Source organism: Bubalus kerabau, chromosome X, assembly GCF_029407905.1.
Source record: "Bubalus kerabau isolate K-KA32 ecotype Philippines breed swamp buffalo chromosome X, PCC_UOA_SB_1v2, whole genome shotgun sequence".
Taxonomy (NCBI): Eukaryota; Metazoa; Chordata; class Mammalia; order Artiodactyla; family Bovidae; genus Bubalus; species Bubalus kerabau.
The window spans coordinates 18117973-18132716 of record NC_073647.1 but is presented as its reverse complement, the minus strand read 5'-3'; the positions used below and the strand labels follow the sequence as shown (position 1 = coordinate 18132716).

Sequence of the window (14744 nt, the reverse complement as noted above, 5' to 3'; positions counted from 1 at the left end):
GGCAGATTGTTTACTGTTTGAGTCACCAGGGAGTGAAGTGAAAGTTGCTCAGTCCTGTCCGACTCTTTGAGACCCCATGGACTATACAGTCCATGGAATTCTCCAGGCAGAGTGGCTGGCCTTTCCCCTCTCCAGGCGATCTTCCCAACCCAGGGATCGAATCCAGGTCTCCCACATTGAAGGCATATTCTTTACCAGCTGAGTCACCAGGGAAGCCCATGGCTAATTCATGTTGATATTTGGCAGAAACCAAAAAATTCTGTAAAGCAATTATCCCTCAATTAAAAAATAAATTTAAAGTTAAAAAAAAAAGAGGTGGGAACAACCTATGAATACTTTAAGATTCTGGACCTTTAAACTTTAAACCGTGTTGGTTATTTTGATTATTTTCTGTCTTTCCTTGTAAAGCTTATTATCAGAACCAGTAGCAAAGAGCAGTATAGGTGAGAAAGAAGACATTTGCTCAAATAGAATTGGTACAGTTCAGTGGCTGATTAAACTTACATGCATAGTAGTTCCTTAACTATTGAGGCAAGGTTTTAAGTCTTGGTAACTCTTGTGAGGATGACCACTAGTGCCATAGACCTTATGAGGAAAATCGGGAGAGGAAACTTTATATACTGTTATACATTGTTTAGAATATGTTTCTGCAAGCAGAATCTTGGCAAGTGTTTTTCTTAACATTTTAATTATCATAGACATCTATATGACAGAGTTAGGAATAACTGAGAGATGCAACCAAAATCATATTTTAAAAACAAATTTAGTTAATCAATTATTTAAATAAATATTCCTCTTACTCAACTGGTTTATGTCTTCACCTCTTGGGTACAGTATTTTTCAAACTGGAGCGTCCAGCTCCTACACACTGGGAAGACCTAGAATTCACGTTTCCACGTGCTCAGATTTGATGCGCAGCCCTGATTTCCGGTTTGCAATGCGGGTTGGACAGTGGGCTGACCGAGGTGATCTGCTTCAGCCCCAGACCCTCGCCCTGACCCACGGCTTGTGACCCACAGCCCACCACCCACAAGCAGTGGACCGTTGACTTCGAGAATGTGTAAAGCCTTGCACATGTCTACACCCGCCCTCCCTGGTCAATTAGAAAAGAAACCCGGATGTTTGGGGGGCGGGGGGAGAAGCTGGCGTCTACCCATGAGGCAGTGCGCTTAGTTATATACTTCTGCCCTCTTCTGAGGCACTCATTCCGCTCTGAGAGTCGCCGCGGGCCGTCGCTGTGGCTGCAGTCGCCGCCTAATGTTTTCGCGCTCCTCCCTTCCCTCCTCCTCTTTCTCCTCCTCCGAGTCCCAGTCAGGCTGACCTGCCCCGCTCGCGGTAAGTGTCCCCCGCCTGCGCCGCGCGGAAGCAGGCAGGGGCTCTCCCGCGAGGCTGTGGCCACTTTGCTCTGAGGGCAGTTTAGGTGGCCCGGCTATGAGGACTGGGTCGAGGGTCTGGATGCTGGCATAGGTCGCCAGGCTGGCTCAGGGTGCGGGGGAGGGGACGGACTTGGCGCGGTGGCGGGTGGGCCACCATCTTGCGCCAGCCCGGCGGGGGAGGCATCTCGGAAAGGTAGTTGCTTGGCGGCAGCGTTTGACCACCCTCAGGCCGACAGCGTTTGGTCACCCTCAGGTCGGAGCCGCGCGGGTTGCTGCTGCTCCCTCCTCACCTTCGGGGGCCTAAGTGTCGGTCTGTCCCAGCCTGGTTTTGGCTTTTCTTTCTGGAGGCAACTCCCTTTGGTCTTTTGTACATATGATGCCGATGTTTGGCGAGACCCGCCCACCCTCAAGGCTCTTCAGTGTTGGGAATAGAGGGAAGAGAGGGTCCCGAACTTTCTGGCTCCTGGCCCTCTTGGGCCCCTCCTTTCTGTGCTGATTCCCCCCACCCAGGTTACTGGTCATTCAGTGCTTACACCCTTGTTCTTGCCAAAGGAACCTCTCTCCTCCGTCGTAGAAATCGTGCTCCATTCCGTTATTGTCTAGAGGAGAAGAGCCCTGAGGAGAAACGTGGAGTTAGAGACACAATTTTTTAACTGTGATCGTTGCAGGTTTTACTTAAGGAGACGGAAAAAATTATCTCATTCTGAGGTTTTATCTTTCTCTAGACACGGAGGGAGTTCCTCTTAACTTATCTCAAGTTTTAATGCTATTTTAAAAGGAGAGATCGGAGAAGAAAGTGTCAAGTGAACTAGCTTCTTCTACATCCAAGGAGTTCTCTTTGTTTGCGAGGATTTTTTAGGTTTGTTGTTGTTTTTTTTTTAATCTGTGAACTTAAATTTTGCTTTTATTATTTTTAGGTTTGAACAGTGATTTTTAATGTCTTTTAGTGCCATTAAATATAAAATTAAAACTGAGAGGTAGAGTTTTAACCACAAAATTCTCGTCTTAGCATTTGTGATGTGTCCTGCTTTGGGGGGTTACAGTGAAAATTCAAACTGTATCCTTAAGCAGAAACTTTACTAAGCCTATAAAGACACCCATTTGCTTATAAAATCAAAGCCCTTGATGTGTTAACATTGGTACAAATCCCACTACAGTTGTGTCTTGCATTTATGCATTTCATTGCCATCACCTCCTTTGAGGTGGGCTGCGGGGTGTTGATAGAACTGTTTTGAAGTTGAGGAAACAACCACAAGGAGATTTTACCCTTAGTCCTGTGGTTAAGAGTGATAGAACCAATTCTTGAACCTAGGTCTTCTGACTCCTTAGCCAATGCTCAGTCCACTGTATTATGATCCACTTTTTGTGAGAGTGAAGTGATTAAGGAGGAAAAGCAAGTAGACTCACCTAAAACATATAGGTAGCATTTTTCCATTTTCTTTTCCTTTATATTTAAAATATTTAAGACTTCATACCAAAACAACATTGTAAATCAGCTATACTTCAGTAAAAATTTGAAAAAAAGAATATGTATCTTTTCAACTTTTTAGTATTAAAATAGTATTATTTCCAAGTATGTTGAAAATTTGAAAAAAGTTCTGTGTTGAAGGGGTCCAAATTTCAGCTTCTCCTCTTCAACCCATTTTCATCAGTTCAGTTTTCTAGTCCAATCTAATTTTTTCAGCCTAGGGTTTTACTCCTTGGCAACAGCTTTTTTAGTGGAAAAAGAGTAGGGGAATGGATGTCTATTTCTGTACCTCCTCTTCTCTTCAATTTGTTTTCTTTATTCAAGAGAGCATTTAGAACCATACCCAAATATTTCTGTTGTTCTTATTGAACAGGGAAAATACCTAAATGATTAGCAATTTTTGTAAATAGAAAATAACCCATAGTTTTAGTGACAGATAAGATACTTATTGGATATTTATATTGAAAATATGTTTTATTTCAGAAGTGCTTTTTTGAAGGTCAGAAGTATTTCACATATTCACTAAATATGTAACCCTGAATATTTTTCTTTTTGCTTCAGAGAAGGACTTAAAATATACATGATTTTCAGTCAGGTTGTTTTAAATAGTGACTCAAGAAGGACTTGGTTTTCTCCATGATTTGTATCAAAAGTGTATCTAGGCCTTTTTAATTCATTCCTTGCAAAGCAGTTTTCTTTTAAGAAGTGTTTTTAATAACCATATATCAAGAAAAGTAGCCATCCCTACATACCATCTGGGTCCAATGGACTATTTTTCTTTCATCTTTTGTATTTTAAGTCATTTTAGAAATAATAGCATAAGAATAAAAAATAGTGAAACCAGTTTTATTAGATAAGTATTAACAAGACATGGTGTACTCCTTTGTATGTTCTTAGAAAAACAAAAAAACATTTCAGAAATTGCTAAAAGTATCCAATTGTGTTTTTACTAGGACAGATCCTAAAGACATTTGCAAAAATGTAAATCAGTGTTATTCTTATTAGATTTTTTGTTTTTTAAAATAGTTATTTTAATTAAAAGTATGTATATGGGCATGTGATGGGCTTTTTGTTACTTTAAATAAGTTATATATATTTAATTTTTTCCTCAGTTTCAGTTTCTAATATGGTAAGTATAAATAGATATAATCCACATAAACAAAAAGCTCATTGGAGTTGTCAGTAAGTTTTAAGAATGAAGAGTGGGCCTGAGATAAAAAGTTTGAGAACTACTAATCTGGCGTTCTTTATTTGTGACAATATTTTATCAGTTCTATACATGAACTAGAATTTTTGTTTCTTTTTAGTGTTTATATTCATCAACTTGTATGACTTTTAGTAAAGAAGGAAATGTTGAGCAAAATAAGGCAAATTACTGTATAATAATAATTTTTCATGTGCTTTATTTAATCTTCTAGTAGTGCTGCAAGGAAGGTATTACTGTTTTCATTTTACAGATAGAAGAACTAAGTTCAAAGAGATCAATTAAATATCCTATAGGTTTGGCAACCAGAAAGTGGTAGACTTCAAATTCCCTCTCAGTTGTTCAGCTCCTATGTCTAGTGTTCCCATAATTGTGCTCCATATCTTTACTTGATATTTTCCCTAGTGGTTTAGTTTTACTCCTATAAAATATGAATTAACAATATATACTTCTTGAGGTTACTTTAGAAATTAGTGATTATAGAATATCTTATGAAACTTCAATGAAGTATTTGTTATATAATTTGGCTTTGAAAGGTCCACTATGCACTAGTCTTTTCTCCAGGTTGTATCTTTTACATATGAATTGCAATAAAAACATCTCCTTATAGATAAAATCTTTACTCTGAATATGATATAAAAATTACTTTGCAGAAAGTATATTTTATTAGAATGGTGGTCCATCTCAAAAGCTAATGTTAAAATGTTTTAAAATATAGACAAGCTTTGCAAAATATTATGCTAATGATTTTAAATCTTAATGTCAAGTAGCTGTTTTCTACATATAGATGAATTATGAAAGTAAACTGAGACGAAAATTGAAAACTTAAATTAGGGAAGAAATATTAAAATTATTAAAGATCTGCTCAAAAATGTACATAGACTCAAAATATACCTGTGTTCAGGCTTTCAAAAAATAACTTCCACAATATAAAAACTTGGACAAAGACAAGATGATGAGTCTGTTTTTCTTCTAAATTATATGTGATTTGTTCCTAAGACCTGGTTTGAGAGTTTGAATTGTTTCTAGGTGCCAGTGAAGTTGTCTAATAAACCAAGGTATAATACAGTGTTTCTTGGATTTGAGTACAGTACCAATTAATTCCTATTATAAGGAAAACATTTTCACAGATACCCTCTTACTTAAAATATTTAAAAAATTTTAGAATTCTTGTACAGTCATAAAATAATCAGGACTGCAAAATCAATGCTATTCAAATCAACCTTACAACATTGAATAATACACTTTGGTGAAACAATGTCACTGACTACTTCAATTGAGTTTTTCACACCCATAATTCCTATCTATCTAGGCAGTAGCAAGATTTTTCTATTTAAACTTTTTCAGTACCTTCATTTCTCTGTACAAACTGTTATTTTTCCTTTTATTTAGTACAAATACATCATTTAGATATTCTTTCTCTCTGTTCTTTTATTAGGTACCAGCAGTAAAAGTAATAGTACTTGATGACAATGCAGTAGTAAATATAGACAAAAACATGAGTACTGATATAATAAACCAATTCAACTCTGAGTGTTTACCCAGAGGGCACAGAAACACTAACTCAAAAAGATATCTGTACCCCCATGTTCACTGCAGCATTATTATAATGTTATTATTGTAATAACCAAGACATGGAAAAATCTAAGTGTCTGTCTTTGGATGAATGAATATGAAATTTGGATGAATGAAAATATGGAATATTATTCAGCTATTAAAATGAAGGAAATCCTGCCATTTGCAACAACATGAATGGACCTTTAGGGCATTGTGCTAAGTCAGACAAAGAAAGACAAATAACTTGTGATCTCCCTTGTATGTGGAGTCTTTAAAACATATGCACACTTCATAGATACAGAACACAGATTGGGGGAGGGGAGGACAAAATTGGGTGGAGGTGGTCAAAAGGTACAAACTTCTAATTACAGAATAAGTCCTGGGGATGTAATATAGTGTGGTGTGACTACAATTAATAAGACTGTGCTGGGTATTTGAAAGTTGCTAAGAGAGCAGGGGGCTTCCCAGTGGTAAAAGAATCCTCCTGCCAATGCAGGAGATTCAGGTTCAATCAGTGGGTGGAGAAGATCCCCTGGAGTAGGAAGTGGCAACCAATTCCTGTATTCTTGCCTGAAAAATTCCGTGACAGAGGAGCCTGGCAGGCTACAGTCCATGGGGTTGAAAAGAATCAGAAACAACTGAGCACACGTGCTACTGCAAGAGAGTAGCTCTTAAAAGATCTCATCTCACACACACACACACACACACACACACTCACAACAACTGTAGTGATAGATGTTAGACTTACTCTGGTGATCCTTTTGCAATATATACACGTGTCACATCAGAACTTAATGTCTCCCTGTTCTACCTTCTTTTTATCTACTCTGTAATCTTATGGCTTTGCTATTTGTTGGTGTCTTTCTTAGGTAGTCTTTCTCCATGTAGTGATTTCCATCACCACCAGGCTTATATCCTATCAGCTCATTATATGCCTAACAGCTTTATTCAGCTATAATTCACATAGTGTACAAGTCACCCATTTGAAGTGTGCAATTCAGTGATTTTAGTATATCCACGGTGCTGTGCAATTATCACCACAATCAATTTTAAAACATTTTCATCACCCTGTGAAGAAACCTCATATCCATTAGGAGTCACTCATTTACCCCCAATCCTCCCAGCTGTAAGCAACCACTACTTCACTTTCTGTTTTTATGAATTTTCCATTTCTGGAGATTTCATATAAATGAAATCATACAATATGTAGTCTTTCTCACTAGCTTCTTTCAGTTAGTATAATCTCAAGATCCATCCATCCATCCATTTTGTAGTATGTACCAGTACTTCATTCTTTCTATGACCATATTATTCCCTTGTATAGGTATATCACATTTTGTTTCTCCCTTAATCAGGCATTTGTGTCATTCACTTTTTTGCTGTTATCAATAGTACTGCTATGAATGTTCATCTACATGTTTTTGCGTGGACAAACGTGTTCAGTTCTCTCTTGCTAGTAGTGGAATTGCTGGGTTATGTGTTAACTTTTCGCCTTTTCATACTGTTCAGGGGGAAAAGGGGGAAGAGGGCAGCAGAGGATGAGATGGTTAGATAGCATCACTGACTCAGTGGACATGGATTTGAGCAAACTCCGGGAGATAGTGAAGGACAGGGAAGCCTGTTGTGCTACAGTCCATGTTGTTGCAAAAAGTTGGACACGACTTAGCTAAGGAAACAAGAACAAATGTTAATTTTAAGTCTTAAGTTTGTGACTGCCAAAGTTTTTTCCACAGTGTCTGCATCATTTTATATTCTTACCAGCAATATATGAAGGTTCCAGTTTCTCCATATGCTGGCCAACACGTTAATTAATCTGTTTTTAGTTACAACCATCCTAGTGAGTATGAAATGGCATCTTAATATTTTCAAGTATTTCATCTTGTAAAATGCACATAACATACAATTTACTATTGTAATTCTTTTAATCCACAGATTTTTTTTTAATTTTTGTAGAATTAACTCTTAAAAGATAGCTGAATTTTAGATGTATAAGAGCTGAAACAAGAAATATATATATATATATATAAATTATAATTATTTATACATGCAGTCTCCAAAAACTGAATGGATTATGCTCCAAGAGGTCTTTCATTAGTCAGTTACTTGAAATTAATTTTCCCCCACATAAGACCAGTCTATTGAATTTGGGCATAGTATCCCTACCTGATGGAAAAGGCAGTGGCAGCCCACTCCAATACTCTTGCCTGGAAAATCCCATGGATGGAGGAGCCTGGTAGGCTGCAGTCCATGGGGTCGCTAGGAATCAGACACGACTGAGTGACTTCACTTTCACTTTTCCCTTTCATGCATTGGAGAAGGAAATGGCAACCCACTCCAGTGTTTTTGCCTGGAGAATCCCAGGGATGGGGAGTCTGGTGGGCGGCTGTCTGTGGGGTCGCACAGAGTCGGATACGACTGAAGCAACTTAGCAGCAGCAGCAGCATCCCTACCTGAGTCAGTAGCTGAGGTGGAGAGTTCTCTTCTGCTTATTTTGGTGTCAACTCTGGGTTGCAAAAAAAAAAAAAAAAAAAAACTCTGGGTTGCAGAACAGGGATACCATTTGGAGTTGCTATTATAGGAATGCTAAGATACTCCATACATATTTTGCTAGATATTCCATTTCTCTAACAAATGACTTAATTTCTCATAGAATTCTTTGCCTTGCCACCAAAGCTCTGAAGGGATGATCTGAGAGTTTTTTGTGGTGATCGTTTTGGGGAGGCTTAACTGCTTTATTGGGTAACGTAGCTTTAGACTGAAGTTATGATTCTAATGGCATCTGAGAGTGTTTATGAACATACTGATTGAGGCTCCTTGGTGGCTGCTATTGGCCTCAGAAACTATCTCTGTAGTCATAGGCAGTAGATATGACTTGTTTATATAGACTACTTGTACATTTAGTACTAATGTAGACCTTTTGTACCAAACAATGTTGTTTATGATTGTTTAATAAAAGGGTTCTGTTTGAATTTCAAAGGCTGTACAGTGGTGACTCTTAAAAAATACTTTCTATTCTTCATAGCAGTAGGTCCTTAATGCTGAGCAAGAATTGTCATGAATCTATCTACTTGACATATGCATTAACCTTAATTCTAGTTTAGGGACAAGCAATAACTATTCAAATAATTCAGTTCAGAGGTTTCAGTAGCCACACCTCAGAACTAGGGATTCACTAGAGAATTTTATAATGGTAATTCAGACATTTCTACCAGTTACTTCTTCTGGAGTTAGTTTTTTTTTCCTTTGATCTAATGATTAAAGGAAATGATTTGGAATTGGAAGAAGCAAGAAAGCTTGCTTTTGCTAGTCTGAGGATAAAGAAATATGTGGAGACTCAGTTAACTGTCTATCTTAATACTTTAGATTATTGATGTTTAAGTTTTAACTTTTTTAAATAGCTGAAAATTTTTTAAGCATACTTATCTTGTATGTAAAAAATATGGTATGTGCATGAGAATTCAGAACAGAAGTTACTGTTTTAAAAAACCAATTTAAATGTTTTTTGAAAATGTTTAAATATTTTAAAAAGCCCAAAGAAACATAGACATTAGGTCATAAACTTGTGAAAGTAAGTACTATGATTTAGCTATCAATATTTCCCCTAGAATTGAGCACATTATATTGAGTTCAGAAGGCAATGAGTAATTTTTTAATGAATTAATCTATGATAAAATGTGTCCAACTAGTTTTCTGTTCCTTTCAGTTAGCATTGGTAAGAGACCAAAAAAAGGCCTAAAAGTTTCTTTTGAATGCATTTTTAAAATAATATTATTTCTGAAGTGTGAAGAATAATAGTTAAAAATTAATGTTACTTACCATTTCAAACTCAGATTTACTAAAACATGTATTACAGGGTGATTACTCATTTTTATAGGATGCCTTTCAAAAATTATTTGTAATTAAATACTTTGTCAGAGTTCTTCAAGTAATAAATGCTATTTACATTCAGGATTTTATTTAAAATTTTTTCATTCATTCAGGAATGAACCAGTTATGAAAAGTGAGTAGTATGTATATATCAAACTCAAAAGGTAGACTGTTTATAGAGAAAAATATTTAATGTGTGAACATGTAACAAATCCACCCTAATAGTAAGTATCTTTACTTTGTAGGGCAGAAAACTAAGACCTAACTTGCTACCTTGTCTGGAGTCACACGGTGAGTTTCTGGAAATTTAAATTATACCCAAAGATTTTTGAAACCTGAATATCATGTTTCAGTATATTTGGTGTTACTTAAAGTGACTCATAAAATTGATTGATGTCATGTGTTAGTGCTTAGGTGACTCTGCAACTTGATGGACAACGACACCTCTTTTCAACCAAAAGGTAAGTATTGCTGCTGCAAGTGATACTAGTATTCTTGGCTCTTGTATTGATAACCTTGCTTCATGAGAAAATGTGAGAGACGGAGGTGGGCATATTGAAAAAAAAAATACAAAAAACCTCTTAAATTTATTGTAGTAATCTGTGTAGTTGCTAAGTCGTGTTTGACTCTTTGCAACCCCATGGACTGTAGCCTGCCAGGCTCCCTGGTCCATGGGATTCTCCAGACAAGAATACTGGAGTGGGTTGCCATGTCCTCTTCCAGGATTGTAGTAATACTATAGTAAAAAAAAAACTACATACAATAAAAATGTCAATAAAATAGGAATAAGGTGTTTCTTCCTCATCTCCAGAGTTAACTATTATATATGTTTGGTATACATAATCACAAACTTTTTTCTATGTGTAGACACAAATATAAATTATTTCTAAATAAGATCATAGTATATATACTATTACGTGCCCTTAAAATTTTTTACTCATCAATCTATCTTGAATATAGTGATAGTGTCAGTACCCAGTTAATAAAAATGTGGAAGACTTACGTATCTATATATTAAGACCATGGTATTAGCACAGATATAATTTTTTTATTTTCAGTATACATGGGTCTCTCATTTTTTTAAATTTGGCATTCCCTGACTTTGCCTAGTTTCTTACCCCTTATATTACCATATGTTAAGTGCTTATTGCATATCCAATAGACTGCTGTGTGTAGGAGGAAATGTAAAGGAAGAAGAAACTATGTTCTTTACTCCCAAGGAGCTTACTTTGGAGTTAGACATGTACAATGATGTATGGCAGAAAAGAAACCAATATTATAAAGCAATTATCCTTCAATTAAAAATAAATAAATTTAAAAAAAGAAACAGTGAGGGACTTCCCTGGTGGTCCAGTAGTTAAGAATCAACTTGCCAATGCAGGGGACACAGGTTCGATCCCTGGTCCAGGAAAATGGGGACAGCTAAGATGGCTCACCCAAACTGTTGAAGCCTGGGCCCTCTAGGGCCCATGGTCTGCCACAAGTGAAGCCACCAAAATGAGAAGCCTGCTCACCACAACTAGAGAAAGCCCATGTGCAACAATGAAGACCCAGCACAGCCAAATAAATAAAATCGATTAGATTTAAAAATAAATGAAAGATAAATTTTAAATAGCATTATCTAATGTAAAAAAAGGATATCATCATCTAAGTCAGAACTCTGGAGTTATTAGTTTGTTTTGTTTTTATCTTTTCAGAGTTGTCACCCCATCCACATCTCACTTCATATATCTAGCTAAGAGTGAGAGAGCAAGCAATAGAGGAGGTGTGCATACTGGGCCTCTGTACTCCCTGTTTTTTTTTTTTCTCACAACATCCACTTTCAATAGTTTAGTTGTTAGAAATAATTAATTCCATGTTTCTAAAATTTTGAAATACCACTGTCTCTTGAATCATCAGTTTTTGCCATTATCTAATGATTTTTCCATCAAGAAATAGCAGGATTTTAATTTTCTTACACTTAACCACCACCTAAGCATCTCCCAATGGCACCCCACTCCAGTACTCTTGCCTGGAGGGTCCCATGGACGGAGGAGCCTGGTAGACTGCAGTCCATGGTCGCTAAGAGTCGGACACGACTGAGCGACTTCACTTTCACTTTTCACTTTCATGCATTGGAGAAGGAAATGGCAACCCACTCCAGTGTTCTTGCCTGGAGAACTCTAGGGACAGGGGAGCCTGGTGGGCTGCCGTCTATGGGGTCGCACAGAGTCGGACACAACTGAAGTGACTTAGCAGCAGCAGTAAGCATCTCCCAATGTAGTTATTTCTCAATTTCTAGTTAAATCATATTTGATGTTTTTATTGTGATGCCCACATAACAAACATTGTTTGCTGATATATCCACCAAATTAAATTTTTTTGGTTTTTAAAATTCACTAAATTTTACTAGAATCTATAGCCAAGTCCTCTCACACCCTTCTGGCACCTCTTGATTTTCTACATGGTAAAACTTGTCAGATAATCTAACAATTTGATTGTGTGTGTGTGTATGTGTGTGCACGCGCGTGCATGCGTTTGGTCTCCTAGAGACATTCCTCCTGGGAGTAATGTTCAATTCTACTCTGGCTGGTTGCTCTGTAGACTTGAAAAAGCTATTGCCCTGGGACTTTCTTTGTCTTTGATTGTGTTGAATGTCATGTTTTCTGCATTCCGTTGTCTTCCTCCTTAAGTCTCATATTTTGATATGGTCTTCCTAAGAAAATAAGGGTGAATGGGAGGTAAATTTTGTGTGATGTTACTGGCCTTTATTCTTTTTTTTTTTTTTTTTTGCTATCTAATGCACATCCATTTATTTTACAATTACAAAAGAAGTCACCCACCCTCTGCCCCATCCCCCCAAAACAGTCTCTTTTTACAAACACATAAAAACTAAAACCAAATGAAGATAGACAAGTTAATTTCAGTACAATTATTTTTAATGAAGCTGTCATAATTAGAGTTTAAATTTCTTACAAGTGACCAATGTCCAAGTGCTGTGCTTAGTCGCTCAGTCCAGTCCGACTCTTTGTGACACCATGGACTGTAGCCCACCAGGCTTCTCTGTCCCTGAGGATTCTCCATGCAAGAATACTAGAGTGGGTTGCCATGCCCTCCTCCAGGGGATCTTCCCAACCCAGGGATTGAACCTGGGCCTCCCACATTGTAGGTGGATTCTTAGCGTCTGAGCCACCAGGGAAGCCCAATGTCCAAGTGACTTATAGGGAAATCCTGATTACAAGTTAGCAAATTCTAGTACAAAAATAGCCTGTGTGCTGGAATAGGCTTTCCTTTTACATAGGGACTTCCCTGATAGCTCAGTTGGTAAACAATCTGCCTGCAATGCAGGAGACACCGGTTAGATTCCTGGGTCAGGAAGATCCCCTGGAGAAGGAATAGGCTACCTACTCCAGTATTCTGGCCTGGAGAATCCCATGGACTGTACAGTCTGTGGGGTTGCAAGGAGTCAGACACGACTGAGCGACTTTCACTTACATAGGCCTCAGGTTAGTCTACATAATCCCCTAATGTCTCGGGGTTTTTTTCTTCACAAATGGTTCATTCATCATAGCTGAAGCAGTCTGGCACCCCTGATGGTGTCTGGGCTGGGTCTGCCTGGGCCCATGCTGAAGACAGCAGGCCTGGGCATGCATCACTGGTCTGGGGGAAGCAGGGCAGAGACCCAACTCCACTCCAAGCCCTGGAAGGAGGGAAGAGTTGTGGGCAGAGCTGCCTAGGACAGGGGCTCTGTGCAGGACAGCCCACCTCCTGTGGCCTTGGTGGCCAGTACAGCCCTGCCCTCTGTGTGCACGGAGGAAGTGGGCAGGCTACTTGTCCGTAAGGAGATTGAGCTTCTCCTGGCACTCAGTGAACAGGTGCTGGAAGCAGAAGTTCTGTGGACGCCCACTGACTTCAGTGAAACTGATCCAGCCCCAGTAAGTCCTTGCACTATTTCTGGGAGTTGGTATTCAAACCCTTTGTTCACAAGGTAATGCGTGCAAGAGGAGGTACTGTGAGAGAGGGGGTACCATGAGAGGGGGGAAGGGTATCACGAGAGAGGAGATACTACGAGAGAGAACGTATGGTGGGAGAGCGGGAACCAAGTGTAGAGGTGGTACTGTATGAGAGGACATTACTGTGCATAGCGGAGCGAGTGGCGGTACTATAAGAGGGGTGTACTGCGAGAGAGGTGGGTACCGTGAGAGGACATACTGCGTGAGAGTGGGTACCGCGTGTAGAGACAGTACCGTGTGAGAGGACATACTGCGCATAGGCCAGTGGGGCTTTTGCAAGAAGGGGGGGTACCTAGAGGGGGGGAGGGGTAGCGTGAGGGGGGGAGGGGTAGCGCGTGAGAGGAGATACCGCAAGAGAGAACATACCGTGCGAGAGTGGGAATCAATTATAGAGGCGGTACCGCGTGAGGACATACTGCGCATAGCAGAGCCAGTGGCGGTACCGCAGAAGAGGGGTATACTGCGAGAGAGGTGGGTATAGCGAGAGAGGATGTACCGCGAGACAGCGGTACCACGTGTAGAGGCAGTACCGTGTGAGAGGACCTCCTGCGCATAGGTCAGGGGTGCTATTGCGGGCGGTGGGGGGGGGAATAGCACGAGGTGGGGGAGGGGGAGGGCGAGAGGAGATACCGCGAGAGAGAACGCACCGTGCGAGAGCGGGAATCAATTATAGAGGCGGTACCACATGAGAGGACATACTGCGCATAGCAGGGCCAGTGGCGGTACCGCAGAAGAGGGGTATACTGCGAGAGAGGTGGGTATAGCGAGAGAGGATGTACCGCGAGACAGCGGTACCACGTGTAGAGGCAGTACCGTGTGAGGACATCCTGCGCATAGGTCAGGGGTGCTATTGCGGGCGGTGGGGGGGGGGAATAGCACGAGGTGGGGGAGGGGGAGGGCGAGAGGAGATACCGCGAGAGAGAACGCACCGTGCGAGAGCGGGAACCAATTATAGAGGCGGTACCACGTGAGAGGACATACTGCGCATAGCAGAGCCAGTGGCAGTACCACAAAAGTGGTGTACTGCGACAGAGGATGTACTGCGCGACAGCGGGACCGCGTGTAGAGGCAGTACCGTGTGAGGAGGCAGTACTGTGTGAGAGGACATGTGCGCATAGATCAGTGGTGCCATTGCGAGGAGGGGGGAACCACGAGGGAGGGAGCAGTAGCGTGAGGTGGGGGAGGGGTAGCGTGAGGAGATACCGCGAGAGAGAACGCACGGTGCGAGAGCGGGAATCAATTGTAGAGGCAGTACCGCGTGAGGACATACTGCGCATAGC

The 14744-nt window shown here is 39.9% G+C and overlaps 1 protein-coding gene across 2 annotated transcripts in view; it reads left to right on the top strand.

Moving 5' to 3' along the window:
- The first annotated feature begins 1201 nt into the window (after window positions 1-1201).
- ZNF280C (zinc finger protein 280C) overlaps window positions 1202-14744 on the top strand; it is a 68223-nt gene continuing 54680 nt past the window's right edge. Inside the window, exons 1-3 of one of the 2 annotated variants that reach the window (XM_055564096.1) lie at window positions 1202-1335; window positions 9718-9763; window positions 9880-9933. In XM_055564096.1, coding sequence (XP_055420071.1) covers window positions 9903-9933 — 31 coding nt within the window. In that variant the 5' untranslated portion in view covers window positions 1202-1335; window positions 9718-9763; window positions 9880-9902. The remainder of the gene's footprint in view (window positions 1336-9717; window positions 9764-9879; window positions 9934-14744) is intronic. The other variant, XM_055564097.1, reaches the window with a different exon arrangement.